We start from the raw sequence: 21,671 nt of genomic DNA, 5'->3' as shown, positions 1-21,671 counted from the left end.
TCCGAAACTTAATTGATTCACACGGTATAACATATAAAGGAACCAATAATAACCAGAAGTCCATTAGTAAAGAATCCACTCATAGTCACGTGGTTTTGTTCTCTTGTACTCTAAACATTTGATTGACAAAGTATAGAACTTTACTGGCATCAGAATAAGGAATAAATAAAATAAGTTAGGCTGCTGGGAAGTAACATAAATTTTATGTTTGATATCCCATGTAATGCTTATCTATCTCAGTGTTCTTCTCGAAGTAAGTTTCATCGTATTTACTTAAGGTAGTTGGGCGAGACCAGTAAGCATGGGTATTGTTAAGAGTTTCTTTTCTTTGTGATTAAAAGCATACGTAGAAAGCGAATATAGAATGACTTATACAGGTAACCAAGAAAGTTCCGTCGCTTTTTCACCCACTATCTTCCAACATCGATATGTCACCTAAGAAGTACCTGGAAGATCAAAAATAGTCCCCACCAGCATCGACGACCTTCTGCCAATGTTCTGGAGGGACATCGCGGTAGAACTTGGTGGGCCGTGAAGCGAAGAAGTTATCAGATGCATTTTACACCTCTACTAGGGATTTGAACTGGCGTCCTCTAAGGTGATTGTCCCAAGGAACATAGTAACATTTTTTACCCAGTAACAGTTTTTACGCATGAAGACTTCGATAGATTTTAAAGCAAATTATATTGTAATTTTCACATTTCCATTAATTTCTACATTTACATCCATTTTGAAAGTAAAATAAAACGTTGATGGGTCAAAATTGACCCCATACAGTCGGGCGATTGTTAATGACAATACCTGTATTTCCTATTTTTTTCTGATATTTTACAATCAACGCCACTTTGGAAGAAAACGCCACACTACCTTTGAACGGCTTTATATGCCACGCAGCTTTTACAATTGGCGTATTTAGAAAGTGTAGTCTGAACTAACTGATTTACTTTTTGCAAAGGTTTCCTATTGAAGCATGTGCTTTTACGGATGAACAGAACCTATAAGACTGCCTCTTCTCTCAATGAAACTGGTAATATTCCTGACCGTGTCCTTAAACCGATTGAAGTTGGTCTACCTTTTAATATTCCTCTGGTAGATTTCCTACAGTGTTAAAAAGCCAAGCTTCTTATTCTATCGACCAGAATAGAATTCATAAGCATATTCTGAAAATACTGCAGTGATACTTGCTTCGACACATCTTGTAGTATACTCAATTATTCAGTCATTACCAACATAATTATACACTTAAAAATACTTCTATTGACATAATTAAAGAAAACGCAACAATTCTACAGGTACATAATTTTATTACACATAATTATGCACATACTTTTAGCATTTTTATAAGGTACTTTACCCTGAACATCTTGAAAATGGCTTTTACAATGAACGACCTCTGTAATGAGATCTTCTCTGTAATTTACAAACCCTTCTGAAAGAAGGAGGGGAACAGTTTTAATAACTTCAGCATACTACGTACTCTTTCCTACTTGGTTTCCTTTGCCTTTACTTTTTTTTTTCTTTCTTAAGAAACTTCCTCAACTTTTGAAAAGTGTCTGCTCTTACATAAAAATGTTTTTTTTTTCTACTATTAAATGACGCTCAGTGAATATTTGAGTGTGGGTGACAATTACGTATTAAATACATGTTTAGGAAAGAAAACTACAACATGTAGAATTAATGGACCGAGTTTCTCCATGCTTCAAAGCATCTATTTGTACCTGTTTTCATTTTGCTCAGTTTTAAAAGCAGTAGTATATTACTATATAAACAAGTTATATCACACAAATTGAACTACTTAGAACGAGGCTAAAGAACATGATACAGAGATGTATTTTCAAAATGTGATGTCTTATAAATCATTTATAAAAAACACCATTTTCAAATTATAATAAGCGCTTTTTCAACACTTTTTAGCTAACAAATAAGCACTTCTTTTGAAAGCTCTTTCCTGAAGATATGCTTAATGGACCGAATAATTTTTCCCATATTTACAAAGAAACATTGTTTCATGACTGACTTTAACATACAGAAGTTTATTAGAATACAGATAAGAAAAATGAAACTACATAACATTTATCGTCATATGACATTTTCCATTGAGACATTTAGGAAATACTTAAGGTGCTTTTTAACTGTTTGGTAAGAGTATACTAAAGAAAAATATACGGTAAAACCTATTTATAATGGCTAGAGATGATTTTAAAAAAAAGAAGTTACTCAATTCACTTACTTTTGTAAAATATGAAATAATAATAATAATAAAAAAGAGACTATACAACGCAACTTAGTATTAGACAGATTTTTGTTGCGTAATTCCGCGACTTTTTAAAATATTACACATCAACCAAAGAAATTTCTTTTTCATAGACATTGATATGCTCTTTAAGTTACACATCAGTATATGTAAATTATAATATTATGATCTCATAGTTACTGAAAAGTGAACATCTTATTCAAATATCACTTTAAGGTGTAATTAACTCACGACGGAAACGGAGAAGAAACTAAAATTGATGTTATGAAATAAAGGTGATTAATTAATATTACCAACTTGCATATTATGAAATGTTACTCCTTTTACAATCAAGTGAAGTTCTTACACGTATTGCATAATGTATGTCACAATAAAGATAAGAGCCATTTACGATATATGTACCCCACGCCCTATACAAACCGGTAGTAGATTTGGTCAGACTAAGTGAATGGTGAATTTGCCACCTTGTTCCTCAGTGTAATGCTGTGCGTAAGTTACTTGCCTTTTCATATATGTTTCATTAAAACTAACAAGTAACATTTAATGTTGAAAAAGAAAGGAAGATTCAGTACTATCACAATTGTCCTCTTTGCAATAATGTATAATTTCCACGATGTACATTGGGAGTTATATTCCTAAATAATCTCGATTTATAACAAACTAAACGTGTTACAAATTAAACTTCCTATTAAACAAATTAATTACGTGCACCAAAACTAAATATTTATTCAAATTACAAACTCTTTTAGTAAATAAATTGTTAGAAATTGTATAGAGCTCTAGCCGACTTTATAACGGAAATTCAACTGGGCGATTGGCAATTAGAGCACCAACACATCGCTTCTAGCTTCCTTTCGTCGAATAGCTAACATGGTTCTTATGTATGTGTGTAGTCCTAGGTTTGATTCCCAATGGGTATACCTGACTTGGATACAAATCCAAGTGCACTTAGCATTTTACTTTAAACAATAGGTCTTATCTCGAAAAGCGACGTTAACTTCAATTTAACAACCAAACATTATTTCTAACTTGCTTGCTTATTTCTAGCTTGCTTGACCAACAATACGTTAATTCTCTAAGAACTAGTTAATTCTTAAAATGCTGGGTCAATACTTAAATAACTTGATCTTCACTGAGAAGCGAACACAAGATAACATATATACACCAAAGACCTACACAACAAGATTCTTAGGATTCTTAGACTTCTAAATTTCTTAAAGAATGCATACTTGAAATTACATAGCGCTTATACCAATTTACGTAATTTGAATCACACTATACAAATTTCTTAATTTACTAAATTATATGCTCAATTAGTATAGCAGAACGAAACTGACGTTAGAGCCGACAAATACGTCAACTACTCCGTCAATCTACTGCAAAAAGCATTTTTTTTAAATAGTTAAGCTGAAGAAGACTGATGATTTATGAAAACGAATGATTGTAAAATTAAATTTTTGTGCTTTCCCATCAGAAATTAAACTCAGAACTACGTGCTTCAAAGGCACACGCACTAACAGCTAGACTAGCGGGGAAGGGCTGCTACAAAAAGTAAATTAACGCAGTTATGCGAAGGTATAAATGAGAATAAAATCTAATTACCGCCAGCCAGCACCCGTTCAAACATAAAGATCATTCAGGTACTATAATAATTTTTAATTCACAGTGTATATAAGTTCATATACAAAATATAATTATGCGTTTAGGGACAAAGATGCTGAATTACCCGATATGATTATCATTACATTCTTACAAGACTCTTGTTTGTTACCTTCGTTGGTTCAAGCGTACTTCAATCTATGTTTGTATTAAACACTTCGTAGACTTGTCAATGCGTGATTCATCAAGACAAGAAATAACGAATGAGTGATAGGAAATCACATAGATTAAAATTGACAGAAAAGACAAATACAGAATTACAATGTGTAACTGCAGACTGACTAAACTGAGATAATATAATCGTGACGACTTTTCGCTACTCTACTCGTTGTAGTACGAGGAAAACAACATTCATAACTAGCGAAATCCCATCATAGTTACATTAGTTTTCACACGGTTCTGCAGTTGCAGATTGTAATTCCGTGTTTGTCCTTCCTTTTCCCGTTGATTTTAAGTTAATATATCATTTATTATCACAAGCTACTGCTCTGAATATTGTTCCACACAACGAGTTGAAATAATTGTGACTTTGTAGTGTTTCCAAGGTCAATAAGATACGCCATTTCTTTTCATTAATTTTGCCTTCTCCGCATTATACTATGATAGCTTTCTGATGTAATTCCGAGCTTACAGCTTGCAGTTACCATCCATGAATGGAATTACCACCATTTTCGGCATGAAGGTTATAAGAGACACGATTCAATGTTCACTGTAGGATCTGAACCAAATATACCCTCCACCAAAGATCGAATCAGAGACCAAGAAAATCACTTGGCTATTGGAAAATTTTTAGTTTGGATTAGGTTCAAATTAATGATAATGATTGTGATTCGTAAATTAAACAAGATATATACACTATGAAAAATAACGTCTCTATTAAGTGCGTTATATTGCAGCAGAAACTTTTCGGTAATCTGCTGCTGCCTTTTGCGAGCTGTATTTGTTAGTAAAGCATGATATAAAAATACAGGAAACATTGTGAAGTAACTTCTAACGTCTTACTTCACATCTACCTGAATTTGATGTTACACCGTTACGAAAAGATGGCACCTTGACAGGTAAGCATTACAGGTGTTGAATTTACAACATATCCTTTGTATTATATTACAATATACACCACGAAATTTGGAGTAAAGAGAGAAATTGGAAAAAATTTGTTTGGTCGGTAAATATGAGAAAATTTTGTTAAATACTCGCGTATTTCTAATAATGTATTCAATGCACATCGTGGACATAGATATTTTTAACTGTAAAGTTTTATTTACTAAAATATCAAGAATGAAAAAAAAAAAAAAAAACTAATTTTAAATAAACTGAGAAGTTACACAGCAGAGAAGTTTATATTAAACCAACTATTGCATTCTGATAATTCATTCTGGGAGAAATTGCATTTTGCAGATACAAAAGACAAACTTGATCGATTCTATGTGGAAGAATTACCAAATATACTAATACATCTTAACAAACAGAAAAAAAAAATATCCAGCTAGTAGTAAGTTTCTCATCCATTATATTATAAAACTATGCCAGGAACACTAAAACCGACCCAAAAGCACGAACTTCATTCATTTGTACACTGATTTGTTGATATGTCATTCAAATTAACACGAAAGGCAAGATATTGTAGCAATTTACGTCCTCAGAAAACATTCTAAATTAATCAATATATTTTATTTTCTTAGATCTCGCAAGCTACAAACTTACAGCGCTTGTTCTAGTTGACTTCAATATTAGAAATAATGTGTCTCTAAAACAACCTGACAGTCTTCGGATTAACTTTACGTTTTAAAGTAATCTCAGAGAGCTTTACGTCAACACAAGAAACTACTACAATTCATGAAGCTTATTCTTGGTGTTCAACCAAAGCGACAACACAAATTATTACAGATGACAACAGACAGAGATGAAATAATACAGGATGGCCCAAAAGTAGGTATATAGTACCGTACTGATCAGCTTATTGTATTTTATATCATTTCTTATTGTTATCCAACAAGTAGACTTAGTTTCTTTATTATTTATTCTTAATGTGTTTTTGCTTACATCTTAAGCTCGGAAGAGCCGAAGCAATTAAACCCATAAACTAGAATGTTATACTTGATCAATCCAGGGTGTATACCTACTTTTGGGCCACCCTGTACATTGTTTTCAATCCATTAATTCCAAACATGCTCATTGATATTTACAAAGTACAAGACAAATAATTTATTAAATTAATATCTTAAAATTGAATTCTTAACTCCTTATTGAAAGTATGGTTTTTGTTTTAATATGTGTAAATGTAGAAAATAATGTAAGTAAAAGGCTAATAGTCACCGCAAGAAACAAACCACATCACTGGGAAGTACTTTCGAAGAACATCGTATCTTCATTTTCAGCCTAGGCACACTTCGAAAAGGATTTAAACTATTGGAAAGAAATTATGGATAGGTAACAATGGTTAAAAAGAATTTTAAAAATATGCGAGGCAAAAATCTTCTTGTCATTAGAAATACACACATGTTAATAGTAATTCACTTGTCACTGTTTAATAGTGTTCCACGTTTTTCTTTTCTTATTACCTTCCAGACGGCGGAAATGAGTAGTAAAAACACTGCTCCAAATGGCATTTATGTAACTTTTATCTAAATTGAGTGTCGGATTTCTCCTTATGAATGTAATAAGCTTTTTTAATTTTCCGTTCAGTTGCTGTGTTTGCTTTTTCGATCAAACATGAATTAGCAATGTTGTGGTTATTGTCTTTGAGATGTGATGTCAATCCAGATAACTGTTGTAAACTACGTGATTTAGATGTGCCAATATGCTCAGCGATTCTGGTACAAATACTCCTTTTTGATGGAACTATATATATTTGGTCACATTGACATTTAATCCGATAGACGCCGCTACTTTGTTGGGATCAGTTAAAAAAAAAAAAGTAATATATTCTTCTATAGATTTAGGAGGAACTTCGGAGACCTTGCTATTATATTTATGCAATGCCTTCTTAATTTTTTGCCGAAATATGTGGGACCAGAGGGACACCAATCCACTATCCATAATTTCTTTCCTATAGTTTAAATCCTTTTCGAAGTGTGCCTAGGCTGAAGATGAAAACAATGTTCTTCGAAAGTACTTCCTAGTGATGTGGTTTGTTTCTTGCGGTGACTATTAGCCTTTTACTTACATTATTTCTAATTATCATCACCGCTCGCAATACAGTGATAAATAATGCGTAAATGTATTTTATTTTATTTGCACTTCACTTTTCTCTTATAAAAACAAACGAATTCAGCTGTTACTACCTATGATAGTATCTATTGATGAAAAGTTTCTGTTATTACGTATTATCTACTAGAATTGTTTTTAAAAAGTTTTTTTTAATGACCATTATTGAGAAAAGAGAGTGTAACGGTAGTATCGAAGTTGTCGTTGTGTAAAAAGTGTTCTTTTTTACTTTTAGTGAAAATACCTGCTTGTTAGGTGTTTATATAATATTTAGAATGTCGCACTTGTCCTTCGTAGAATTAATTTAATTAGCCATTGTATGAAAAGTGAATGTATGTTTAATACTTTGGGGCAAAGAAACAAAAAAACACTGCAGCACAACTTCTTGCACGTTAACTGTTGTGATGCGTTCAGTTCATTGTAAATCACTATGTCACTATGGTAAGTACAAAAGACAGGAGAATGGAAATATTTGTGGCCACTTGCAACGAAGCACTATTTACACCCCTGTCACCTTTTACTGGTGGTGTGGGAACTGCTACCCGATTATTAGCTTGAACTATTTGAGAAGTCCAGTTAATTAGATATTCCACAGGTATCCGCGACATAGAACGCAACCTACAATAGAAATACACAAGAATTAGTATTTGTTCTTAGCAACATGTGAGAATAATTTAAGAAATACGTATAATGAAATACGAATCATTTTACCTTCATTTTCCGTTCATTCTTTAATTAATCCTGATATTTCGTCCGCTTATTTTCGTGTGGACATCTTTAGACATTCAACTTAATTCTGCAGGTAAAAGTGTCTTCCACATATTCCTTTTATTTTAAACCTAACATTTATGCTAAAGATTTGTTGCGAAAGCAGAAAATTGCTGCTAATAACTGCCATTATGATTACAATAAAAATCTTCTTGTCATTTTATTTTATTTTTTTTTTTAATATTTACATTTAAATAGACATAAAATGATAAAACAATTTTTTCTTGTAATCATAGTGGCAGTTGACAACAGTTTTTAATGTTCTCACAACAAATCTATAGTACATGCTGATAATGAAATATACTGACTAATTTCAAGAAGTGATTCCTCACACAAAAATAAGAATATATTATATATTATATATTATATATATATATATATATATATATATATAGAGGGAGAGAGAGAGAGAGACTTGTGGAAAAAAGTGCATAGTTTCATAGCTACGACCGTCCAAAAGCGACACAAAAAAAGCAATATATGTTGAGGAACTGTGGAGTCCCAGTCCATATCGGTTAGAGGAAGAGACCCATACGCCGTCCAAAAATGCATATTTCACCAATGTGGAATGGGTGCGCACGGGATTTCCCACAGGACATTACTCCCATGCATCATCCCATCAGAATTCCCACATATGCTCGGACTTAAAGATGGGTCCAAGATAGGCGAAAAGAAGCTTTGACTGCAGGAACACGGAATGCGTCGACAGGTAGTCGCAAGCGTTAGGGACTGCCAGCTCCGTGGTTCATCGCGCTCGAAATAACACGTACTACAATGAATTACTTCACAATTTGGACGGCCCTAGCTCAGAAACTATGCTCTTTTTCCCACAGGAACATTTTTTTCTTCTTCTGATGTGAGGAATCACCTCCTTCAGTTTGTCGGTATAGTTCGTTAATACCTTGTATAACTCTTAGGTTCAAAATAAAAAGATGCAGAAGACGCTTTTACCTGCAGAACATCTCAAGATGTTCACAGGGAAGTTATGTGGACAAAATTTCAGGATCAATTAAAGAACCAACGCAACATAAAAGTTTATATTTTATTATAGGTACGTACAAGTCGCATAAAAAGGAAAAAAGAAAAAGAAAATAGGTTGATTAGATCTAAATATTGCTCATGCCAGTGCAGTACTTGGAAGTACAGGAGTACCTTGCACAACGCGAATTTAAAAAAATAAAGGTCTTGCTCTAACGCGGTTTTTATTATTACACATACTAAGTATTCCTACCCGCTGTACACTATGGGTTAAAACCATGTTTAATTAAAAGTTTTAAAGCTCTGAATGTTTACATTTAACTTGTGTTCCTTAAATTTGCCCACGAACGAATATATGGTTACAAAAATATTAACGCTCAAATCAAAATACGGTTACGGAAAACAAGTTCATGTTCACTATTATCAGTATCCGTTTTGAAATACCTAAACTGAAACAATAGTTTTTAATTGGCAATTAAATGACGGTGAACAGACGTCCCACCTTTAATGTGAGATTGTCCCTTTATTCAAAAAGTCGTCTGGTGTCCTAAGAAAAATCCTGACGAGACATCAAAATGTCCCCCTGTTTAAAAAAAAAAAAAAAAAATCTCGCTTTTTGGCTCGTAGCTACATCCTATAATTTTTACGTGTTATTAAACCCCATGTTGTTGAGTCTTCGTTTGGCAAGATTTCGAAATTTTCTTCTATAAGAATTCAGTCATCTTTTTTAAAAAAAAAAAACATTCAAGGGACAAACGATTATCCTGATTCCTGTTAAATGTGAAAAGATACTGTAAAAATTAAAATCGGACTAAGCTAAAATAAGTAAGAATCTGGTAATTTTGAAAAAACTATATGAATGATGACTATATTTAGATGAACTGTCGTACGTATTATGCAATCTGCACTGATTTTTTTTTCTTTTTAAATAATTTCTAAATCTGGTCATCTTGAATTAAATCGTTACAACTGTTTTATATAAGCAAATCGCTAGCAGACAAGTTAGTCCTTTTATAATTAGGATTTGCGAATTAACAATAGGTTAGTTAAATCAAAATTTTCAATGAATAGCACATATACCTGTATATATTTAGATGGAAAAACTATTTATGTAAGTTGAGTCGAGTATTGACTTGTGGTATAACGCTATTAACTACAATTGAAGAACAGAAGCACGCACGGTAGCTGTGGTAGAGTGCTCATCTTTGGATAAGGCGTCCCTCATTCGATCTCAGGCCATACAAGTTTGTGCTGAACAATATTGTGTTTGTAAGTTTTCTCAGCGTACTCCCGTTTCTTCCCACATTCTCATTCCACCAATTTCATTCATAATCAATCATCTTTTCCTATTAATCATACGTCTCCTTTGGCCTACAGGGCAGGGACGTAAAAATGAAACATTTTTTATTCATTTTATTATATTCATTTGTCATTCAAAATTGAAAAAAAATATTTTTTCGTTTTCTTTAAAATCTTTCAGTTTAACGTCCCACGATTATGCCCTGTAGGCTACGGGAGACGATGATTAAAGCAAGTGATGATGTGAGAATTGGTGGAATGTGAAAGTGGGACGAAACAGAAGTACCCAAGAAAACCCACGGACACGATGTTGTCCACCACAAACTTAGTTGGCCGGGGATCGAACCAGGGACCCCACACACCAGAGGTAAGCGCTCTACCACTGAGCCACCGTGCCCCCCAACAAATATTCTTCACTTGATCTTTTACAACTTTTATGTTTAAAGTAACTTTTTGTATTTTTTAGTTTACAAAAATAAATATATTTTCGACTTTTAAACTTATTTATTATATAAATTTTTGTGATGAACAAACTCAATTTGAACCCACTGTAAATAACTTTGAACAACGTCGTTTTACACAGAACGGACGCTTTCGAAACCAGTTAACAATGGTATGTAAGGTATTCCTGTATTGTGCAACAGTGATCAGTGCCACATTACGTAATTTGACTGTAAATTATAAAGTAATTCAAACAGGAATCAAATTATCTGGAGACAGATAACATTTCAAAGGACACCAAGCATTTTTCCCCATTGTTTTCAGTAAAAAACAACTACAAACTAAAAAAAAACTTACAACAATTTAAATACAACCATTATCACAAAACACAAACAAAAGAAAACTTTGTCGCAAGTGCTCTTGAAATTTCATCAGGTCGAGAAGAGAAGAAGTACGAAATTACTGACTAATCTTGTCCCAAACTAATGAAACGTTACGGAACTATCTTTTATGTGCACCTAACTTGTTACTCTTTGTCCGATTAGGTATTTCTTCCTTTCCAACGGCCAGATCTAAACACACTTCTCAAAGAACATTGTGACGAAATCCAGGAAGTTACTTCTTTTTATATCTTTAGTACAGGACAAGAATACTGCAATCACTAAACAGACATCGTGACTACAGGCTTAACTACTGTAAAACTGAATTTAAATTAAACACCTTTGCTTTTATTTAACGGATTGATGGGAAGTATATTTAACAATTCTATAATATTATTAGCGTTTAACGCAGGGGCGTCATTTCAAACTTCACTTGAGGGGGGCAAGAGCACTACTGACATAAGCTTTCACGTTTTGTACTAGTATATTAGTAGAGAATCTATTAAAGTATATGTATTCCTCCAACTCTTGTGAGAAATTGCGGAGAGGTTTAACGGAAAAAACCTTTGTCCAACGATGAGACATACCGGCCAATACATCGTGAAAAATGATTTTTCTTTTGTAATTCTAAAACTTTATACTGCTCGACAGCCAAGCTACCTATTAAGATAAGATTAATACTAAAGTATAACCTCTTTAAACTCTTCACTATTGCACCTAGCATGACAGTAGTACACCGTATGGTTAGCAAGATATAGTACAAAGTTATAATTTATTCTTATACTTTAATGTTTGCTTATCTATAATACTGTTCAAAGACATATCAAGTCTATAGAGCACATCAATCCAAACAAAATGACATGAGAGGATAAATTCTTATGTGCAGTTTTTGAGAAAAAAGTAATTTTATGGTGCGAAAAGGTACGTCGTTCATTGTCAATAATAACTAGACGTTTATTCTGCTGAAACGGATTGTTTATTTATTAATTAAAAAAAAAAATGTTAAGTAGCAGGCTATTGTTATTTGTCTTCTAATGATAATACATACTGCTTGTAAAATACTAATTTTGAATTCACTTAAGCACATATACTTTGCACTTATTGGTATAAGTTTCAACGACTGTTTGTCATCATCCTCGGTATGTGTTATATGTAAATATATATATATATATATACAGGGTGAGTCAAAAGTCCTTGGAAACCTGCATAAATTTGAAAATCGACGGGAAAAGTAAAAAGTGATGTTGGGAACAGAGGTTTGATGAGGGGCCGCAACTTTTGGAGTGTATGTCATTCATGGCCGCCATCTTGAAATCCGCCATTTTGGGTTCAAGTCAATTTTTTTAAATGGGAAGGGGGTGTATGACACATCAAATAACACTAGCTTGAGTTCAGGAATTTAGTGGTGTAGTTTTTTTTTCTATCTTGTACAGTTTAGAAGTTATTAATGTTCAAAGTCCCCATAGATAAAAATCAAGGGGATCAGGGGATCTGGGCGACCACTCCACGGGACCACGGCGACCAATCCATTTCCCTGGCAGTTGTTCATCCAGCCACTCACGGACACCAAGTCCATAGTGTTGAGGGGCTCCATCGTGGTGAAAATAAGATGGAAAAATGCCGTCAGCGTTCAGTGTGGCAGGGAACACAAGATCCTGCAGCAGCATCAGATACTGTGGTGCAGTTAACGTATTGTAAATGAAAAAATGCCCAATGATGCGGGTGTCCCATATGCCACACCACACCATCACCTTCACTGGACTATGTTCTCGACTCGGGTCAACCCAGTTTGGATTTGCGTCACACCAGTATCGACAATTATGTTGATTAACCTCCCCGTTCAAAGTGAAATACGCCTCGTCGCTGAACAGTATGCCCTTGGCAAACGCAGGATCCTGTTCGTGTTGTTCAGTAGCCCACATGCAGAACTCCAACCGGCGATCAGGGTCATCCTCGTTCAGTTTATGTTGCATGTGCAACTTGTAAGGATGCCACTGATTAGCGTGCAATATCCGGACAATGGAGGATTGGCTTATTGCACATGCTAGGGACACACGACGGGTACTTCGTTTAAGGACTTTTTCACAAACGACGCAACAACCGCCGTTGCAGTTTCCTCATTGATGGCAGGCTTTAGTCGCCCACTACATGCCCTATCTTGAACAGAGCCCGTCTCCCGGAATTTGGTGATCAGGTGAGCCACCATGCTGTGCGATACCGGTTCTCTGTCTGGGTGCCGTCTGTTGTAGTCAGCTGCTATTGTTCGGTAGCTGCGTTCCCCTGATATAAGGATGATTTCGATCTTCAGTTCACGTGTCAGACCCATTTTAGATCACCTAGAACGAAGAGAGAACTGGGTCAGTATCAAGGTAATTTCCCACTTTTGAACATTAATAACTTCTAAACTGTACTAGAAAAAAAAAAAAAAAAACTATACCACTAAATTCCTGAGCTCAAGCTAGTGTTATTTGATGTGTCATACACTCCCTTCCCATTTAAAAAAATTGACTTGAATCCAAGATGGCGGCCATGAATGACATATACTCCAAAAGTTGCGGCCCCTCATCAAACCTCTGTTCCCATCATCACTTTTTACTTTTCCCGTCGATTTTCAAACTTATGCAGGTGTCCAAGGACTTTTGACTCACTCTGTATATATACACCTCACATTCATTTGTGGTGTTATTAACGGTAAACTTTTATCCGTAGAAAAACTATTATTATACTTTGTTGACACCAAAGATAGCCTAACTGACTATACTCCAAAAAACTACCTCTCAAGGTTGATGTGCTTCAGTATCACACAATGTTACGTCTTTGGTTTCAAAATTATGGGCGCAGATTTACAATAAGTTAGTAAATCCTCGACTTTGTCACCAAAAACATAACATTGTGTGATACTGAAGTACATCAAACCTTTCAAGTAGTTTTTTTTTTAGAGTAAATTCAAAGGTGATGGTGGGTGTCAATAAACTATTAGCTTAGTACGAATGAGATCTCCAATTTGACGCTTGATGGGAAATGCACCTCAGCTGCACAGTGATGGAGTAAGGTCACGCACCTAACGTTATAAACAAAGTACATGTCCAGCAAACACGTTGGGGTACCTAGACAGTTAGGAGGCAGATAGGCTACGGAAAACATACAATTGCGAGTGATTGAGAAATTCTAACAGGAACATTCTGCACAGCAAGGCACAAAAAAGCATTAATAGTGCATTTGGATCAGGAATGGCGAATCAACACACCATTCGCCGTTGGTATGTCACACCTTCTTCAAAAGACGAGCTCTCTCCTGGTTAAGCAGTTAGCGTACGAGCCTTTGAGATTTCCGGCGGAACTCATGGATCCCATATTTAGGCTCTAAGTCCATGTCTCATATAGCCTCAATGTCGAAAGGAACGCTAAATTCAAAATCAAATAAAATTAAAATCAATATTCAAAGAGAGGAAACAGAAGGCTAGCAGAGAAATCAGAACATGTTTTGTAACTAGTAGTACAACTGAGGAAATTGAGGGAACACTAGGTAACTAGAGATAGTACGCACGCTTTTTTACACTACAAAATACATGTACATAGAGTGGCTTCCCAAGCATAAAATACCTTTTTACATTTACAACACTCGCAAATTTCTGTAATAGTGGCAAAGTATTATTTTTTAAGAATGTCAAAAAGAAACCAGTTGCAAGAGCTCGTATCCTTAATGGTTCAAAGAACGATTTCAATATACCAAGTGTCAAATAAATAAATAAAATAATATAAATAAACAAAAACTAACACTGAAACACTGAACTAACAATGAAACGAACTTTTCATTCTGAAGAGAACATTAGCTTATCAACTTAAATTTTCAACATAAGTTTTTAAGTTGCCACTTTTCAAAAGCCTCCTCTTGTTTTTAGATTTCAGATATGTAATTAGGGTACAGAAACAGATGTTTCTTGCACGCCATCCAGGTAGATTTGATGAAGAATTTACTGACAATCTTACCAATTCTAATCTTACTGCTTAATTTATTGCCTTGATAACTGTGAACCAACAAGGAAAATGCCTTCATTGTAGCTGCACGAGAAGAGTTATTGTGACGCAGTACAAATTTCGTTAGAAAAACGTGGTAAATGATCATTGATTATAGGAACCAACGTGAACCTTGTCACAAAATTTGAAGTCACATCTTTTACGACGTACAGCACAGTCTTAGAATTTAAACTTCTATCAGTTATAGCTCCTAAAACTGTATCATTATTCTGCTTCGAGGGATATTATGAATGATCCAAGCAAGACGGTGCCATCCCGTATACTTAAACATATCCACAATTGGGAATACCTCGACCAAAAATGAGCACGTTAACGAGAGTCGGAACCATGCTGACAATTGATGAAAAGACTGTAGTGTTTATTGACAACCCTACTGCGAGATGACAGAAAGCTGACACAATATATATATATATATATATATATATATATATATATATATATATATATATATATATATGCGTTTTGAATGTGGTTCTACTAGTACCGAATGCGGATCGTATATACTGTAGATACGCCAAATGACTGTTTCTTCAAAATCTGACTACGGGACTTGCTGCAATGGGTAAAATGTGAAGACACATATATGTACTAAACAAGTAGTAAAGACAACATTTTCAATTAGAAACTTAACAGAAAATGAAGGAAATAATAAAATTAAGATGGCCTGTAAATTAAAAATCTTAAAGGAACAATTAGCATGATGGTGCTGGGTAATATTAGAACTTGTGTTAGATCCTTTTATTTGCTTTTCAATTATAATTGAAAGTATTAACTTGAAAGTTATACCAGAAAATGATACTAATACTAGCATAATCAATGCTTTAAAATTCACTAATGCTACCTGATTGTGACAGTATTTAGTTTCCAAGGTAACTTGTATAGCCTCTTCTTTTCTCGTGGACAAAATGTGTGAATAGCATCCCCAACGCGATCTACTCTGCTATCATTGAAATGGTGTACAGTGATGTTCCATATGGTGCATGGACCTGAAATGAAATAAAATAATTAGGTACAATACATTTATATATAATAAGACTTCAGATACAGAAATCATATTACGTCTCTCAGTTACTGTATTAGGCTTAAAAATGTTAAGTTATACCATGCAGAATTTCCTCTTGTATAATGATCGAAGTAAATATAGATAATTTCTACTCAGTACGCAATCTAAATGCATAAAATTTCCGTAAGCACTGACAGTATTGCATTTTTCTTGGAGTAGAACTTACCCATGAACATAAATTGAAGTCTTGCTTGTTTTTAACATATTTACTGCTCTTCCTTATTTTTAAGTGTTCTTCCTTGTTTATTAATATTTCTAGTTTCCTCTCTCGTTTCTAGAAGTCTCTTTAATTGCTTTTAAACCTCCTTTTAGTCTTCTTCCTTGTTTCTAAACCTCTTTTAGGCTTCTTCTTTGATACTTAAAAGCTTTTGACTTTGAAATGTACTTTTTTTTAAAAAAAAATAGAATATTGTAGTATGTATAGTTACCCATGGTATGCCACCGTAATGACTTCCTTGAGATGTTTCAATAGCTGGTATTTTCTTCGTTAGTAACTCTTCAAAAATATTGAGACCGGTGTCAATAATTTACATTTTTACATTTCGATCCGTTCTCAGGGGCCGTAGTGGCTCAGTGGTAGAGCGTTCACCTCTGATTCATGTGGGCCTTGGTTCGATCGCAGCTCACGGCAAGTGAGCTTTGTAGTGGGCAAACACCGTGTGCGTGTGTTTCCTCGGAGTTCTCCCGTTTCCTCCTACTTTCTTCATTCCACCATTTTATTCATTTCTCATCATCGCAGTCTCGTTTAGCGTAGCTGGCATAAGCGTGGGACGTAAAGCTTAAAGATTTTATTTTGATCTGTTCCCTTTTGACGATAAACTAAATCTTCAGTTACTCTTTTAGAATATTTTGGCCAATTATAATTCTGATTTTGATTAATATTTACATGGTTTTGTCAGTTTTCAAAACCAAGTACAGCAGGTCAACAAATTTCAAAGCTTCTAGCGAAAAAAAAAAAAAAAAAAAAAAAAAACTATGGCGAGAATTTATCACTTAAACTGTCTGTTAAATGATTTTTACTCGGATGCTTTAGTGTTTCAGAGGAACATTACACTTTTATTATTATCAATTAATATTGTTTATTGTTGGAGGACATATGCATACACATGTATGGAAATGTGTGTATTCATTGACACCGACTTCGATCGTGACTGACGAAGAGAACAGCAGATCTTTAAATATATCAAGAAAAAATCACTACGGTGGCACACCACAAATAAGTAAATGTTTCATCTTAACAAAATGTGTGACACATACCTTACTACATAAAAACATGGATCTGAAGAAGATTGCAGCTCCAGCAATTGAAACAACTGCGAGAAATTCAAAAATATGCCATACAAATGAGGTTAGTTATTTCTATGGGATATAATACGTGATCCTTGCGTTCGATTTAAAATTACATTTACTTATTTTTCAAAATCATAATACTTATCAATAAAATAATAATATAAAATACGTACGGTTTTGTTCAGTGGAAACTTCGACAGTTAGTTGCCTCTCTACGTCAGACTGAAGAATCCAGATACACGACTGATGATAATAGTATCGTGGTTGCCCAGAGGACACTTGGCCTGGCTTCAACACAGACACTCGACGTGAATCAATCGTGCCTAAAACATAACGAATACATCTTAATGAAATACTATGATTATAAATAGATTTATTTCATTTAATTTTTTATTAATTTTGTTGCATGTTGCGAGTATTCAATCACGAAACGAATTCATTAAGAAAAAATACTTACTGCAAAACACTTAACAATTATCCAATTGTGAACATTTCGGCAAAAGGTTATTTCCTTCTTCACCACAGATCTTTTGGAGGTAAATAATGTGGAGAGAGCGAAATACAGAACTTTCAAACTTTCATCAAATCTCTTTACGTTTCTATTACATAAAGAGCACAGTGATTGGAAAGGGATAATATATCGAATTTTAGATGTTTGAGAAATTTTGGTGAGTTTAAATTTACTGTAGTATTAACTGCAAATTAAGTAAGTACACCATACGGTTTTTACTGTTTGTGTTTAAGGAATATTCAAGTTTTTAAGAAGGCCTTTTAAAGAAGCGTATGAAAAAGGACTTAATTTGTACAGCACATGTTCCGTATAGCTAATTCATCTAATTTAAGGTACAAAAGATATATATATATATATATATATATATATATATATAAGGATCTAAAAGTTTCAATGAAAAGTAGTAAATTAAAAGTACAGATAAAGAGCTCGTTGGCTGAATACGTATTTAAAGACATATAAGTATAGCAACATCACAATCAGTTGCCTTTAAGTTTTCACAATCTAAGTATGGCAACTATTGGAATAAGGAAAGGTTGGCAAAAAAGAAAAAAACATAATCGACCTAAACATATTTATGCAACAATGGGGTTATGGAGAACAGGACTTACTGGTTAAATAGGGTTGCCAGATCTTACGTTTTCCCGGAAGTTTTACGTTTTTCTGGCAGGTAATGTGTTTTTATTTTCCGCGTGAAACGATTTTTTCTGTTCTTTTAAACAAATAAATCATAGTCTTGGACATCACATGATCTGGTATCTCACTGGGAATTGTAATATACTTTTCTTTTTTGTATTTTATGTTTTGCAATTGTTTTTTAATGAAACGCTATTTCCAGTCGAAATTATTTTGCGTTATCACGTGAAATCATATATGTTTGTTATCTGTCAATTCTTAATATTACACAAGAGTAAGAATATAATTTTTTTCCTAAAAATCATAAGATGTTCATTTTTTCCCTCTGAAAACACCGGCAATCCTAAGCTTGAAGTGGAATCCGAACTACTACTCGGTTTGCATCAAAGAGAAATTGTCCTCCACCTCGACTACCAATACGGAAAACGTTAATTACAACAGCCAGGTCTAACGACTTATCCACCGCTGACAAAAATACAGATGTACTGATCTTGAATACTTCTGTATGTTTTAAGAGTCATTTCAGAAGATAAAAATCAGGGTGGATTGATTTAAATCAGTCTGATTTAAATCACTTGATTTTTTAAATAAAAATCGTTGATTTAAATCGAATTCCGAAATAAATTAATTTAAAGTGAATATAAGTAAAATCCCGTTTCTGTTCTGTTATTTCGATTATGGAAGTTAATAATCATAATACAATGAGACTTAAATGTACAGTATAGTATGAAAACAAGTGTCATGCAGAGGATGATTAGGGAAAATCCCGTTTTGAACAGGTAACGGAGCAATACTGCTTTCTTCTATTCGTAACAATGGGTTTGGGTTTTAAAATCGTTAACAATTCCAACGAGGAAATCATCGACATTTAAGACGAAAATTCTTTTTTGTGCGTGTCTGTTTGTTTGTTCCGAGATAATAGGGCGTATTTAGAGGGGTTCTAACCCCTCTCCATTACTTTATAACTAGGCGAAATTTATGTATTTCATGCCGCAAGCTAGTTCTGAGTTTTTAAAAATAGGTCCCTGCCAAATATCAGTAACTTTTGTGAAAAAAAGTGTCATTTTGATAAACCTTGCTGTACTTTTTCCTTAATGCTTAACCTTTTAAATTATATCACCTATTTTTAGGTGATAGGGTAGAATCTTCATTATTCGATTAAAAAAGTACCAATAAGGCTTTTTACTTCGTTTTCTTCAAGACTGGAGGCATTTTAGAACATATTACATATGCTTTCACGCCTTTCTGCGTTGAGGCATAGTGTGTGATGATGTCATAAATTTAAAAAGATATTTTTTGTTATGCGTATTATTATTATTTTTTGGCGGGTTACATTTTGCATTCAGAAGACTGAAATTTTGCACACTCGTTCAGTGCATCCCTTAATAATTTTCAGCTGTTTTCAGATCTCTGCGTGGAAACAGTGGGGTCCAGAGGGGCAAAAATGTTTAAAAAAGGATATTTTTAACAAAAAATAGCTTTTTTCGTGATTTTCTCGCCTCAGATGGAGACATATGAATGGTACCGTTTGAAAGGCTGTTCTATTCTGAAGAAAATGATGTACGTACTAAGCTCCTAGCATAAATAGGGATGTCTCAGGAAACTATCTGAGATCCTGTTTTATACGGATATCTGGGGTATTTGGGGAATATTATTTTTCGCGGGCTTACTTTTGCACCTACAAAATTGAAATTTTGCACATTTACTCACTGTACCCCTCAGTATTTTTCAGATCTCTGCCTTAAAATAGGAGAAGGGGTCCACAGAGGTAAAAATTTAAAAAAAGAATAAAAGATATTTTTAACAGAAAATTCCTTTTTCGTGAACCCCCCCCCCCCCCCAGATACATGATGGAGACATTTGAAGGGTACCGTTTCAAAATTTGTTTTATTCTGAAGAGAATAATGCACAAATCATGATCCTAGGGTAAATAGGGATGTCTGAGGAAATTTTTATATTACATCCGGGTCATCTGGGGCATTCTGGGAATGTTCTTAACTCATTGTTAAATAGTTTCCTCACTCTTACTACTCAAGATAGAAGCTTGAAATTTTGTACACACATTTAGTACACCCCTTAGTATTTCCCAGTTGATTTTGAAATCTGTGCGTTAACACAGGGGAATCCAGAGGGGATCAAAATTTTAAAAAGTTAAAGAAATGCCGATTAGTCTCAAAATTTCCTGCTTCAGGGACATGATAGGGAAATGTGAATGTTACCGTTTCAAAAGCTGTTCTATTCTAAAGAGAGTGATGTATGTACCATGATCCTAGGACAAATAGGGATGATGCTGTAGCTGCTTGACTAAGAGTCTATAATTTACCTTTAAAAAGAGCCATAATTTAAAAGTGTTAAGAAACATTGTTTGGGATAGATATAGGTTAACGATTGGGGATAATTCAAAATTCAACCCCAATACTTTCACTTAAATGGCATAATTAGCATTTAATACTAATCCCTAATGCTTTTTCTTCAGTTTGCGACTTGTATTATACGAGGAGAAAGATTTGATTTAAATCAAAAAAATCGATTTAAATCAAAAAAATCAACAAAAATGATTTTTTTAAAAAAAATCATGATTTTTTTCCACCCTGATAAAAATATACACAACTGCACACGTGATCATTGCAAAGAATTCTACATGTTGCTAAAATAAATGGACAATTTCGAACATCTACAGAGTACAGAAGGTCTAATTTAGTCGAAGTTAGTTCAATGAGTCAGAAATACAATAACTTAATTTAATTTGCATATCAGTAAACGAAGTGAATAAAGATATGAATCATTTGATTTCCCTCTGGCTCTCAACCAAAGCATATACACATGCATGTATACATATGCAGAAAATACCTTTGATTTTAATAAAGCCTCGAGTTCGATTCCCAGTGGGGACACTCGGTCGGAAAGATATACTATTTTTTCATGCTAGCCATCCTGAGTGAGGTTTTTGCAAGGTTTTCCTCATACACACCACGTAAATGCCCGGACAGTAACTAATATACAGGTTCCAGGTCGCCTCCTTCCTTCCCCTGTTCCTAGGATAGTGTGTTGGTGATAGGACGTCGTAACTCAGGCACGACGGGCTTAAGCTTGTAGATCTCGATAATGCCCAGAAATATGTATATATAAGTCATTTTAATAAAGCATT

At 34.0% G+C, this 21,671-nt stretch overlaps 1 protein-coding gene across 2 annotated transcripts in view; it reads right to left on the bottom strand.

Moving 5' to 3' along the window:
- Positions 1 to 1,284: 1,284 nt before the first annotated feature.
- LOC145680609 (cubilin-like) overlaps positions 1,285 to 21,671 on the bottom strand; it is a 1,259,764-nt gene continuing 1,239,377 nt past the window's right edge. For both annotated transcript variants that reach the window (XM_081751290.1, XM_081751291.1), the window contains exons 16-18: positions 17,550 to 17,699; positions 15,865 to 16,009; positions 1,285 to 7,738 (exon numbers count right to left, since the gene is read on the bottom strand). In XM_081751290.1, coding sequence (XP_081607416.1) covers positions 7,549 to 7,738; positions 15,865 to 16,009; positions 17,550 to 17,699 — 485 coding nt within the window. In that variant the 3' untranslated portion in view covers positions 1,285 to 7,548. The remainder of the gene's footprint in view (positions 7,739 to 15,864; positions 16,010 to 17,549; positions 17,700 to 21,671) is intronic.

The sequence above is a fragment of the Thermobia domestica genome, chromosome 3 (assembly GCF_964235325.1).
Source record: "Thermobia domestica chromosome 3, izTheDome1.hap1.1, whole genome shotgun sequence".
Classification (NCBI taxonomy): Eukaryota; Metazoa; Arthropoda; class Insecta; order Zygentoma; family Lepismatidae; genus Thermobia; species Thermobia domestica.
Note: the sequence above shows the minus strand (reverse complement) of the source record. Positions and strands in the feature narration are given on the sequence as shown.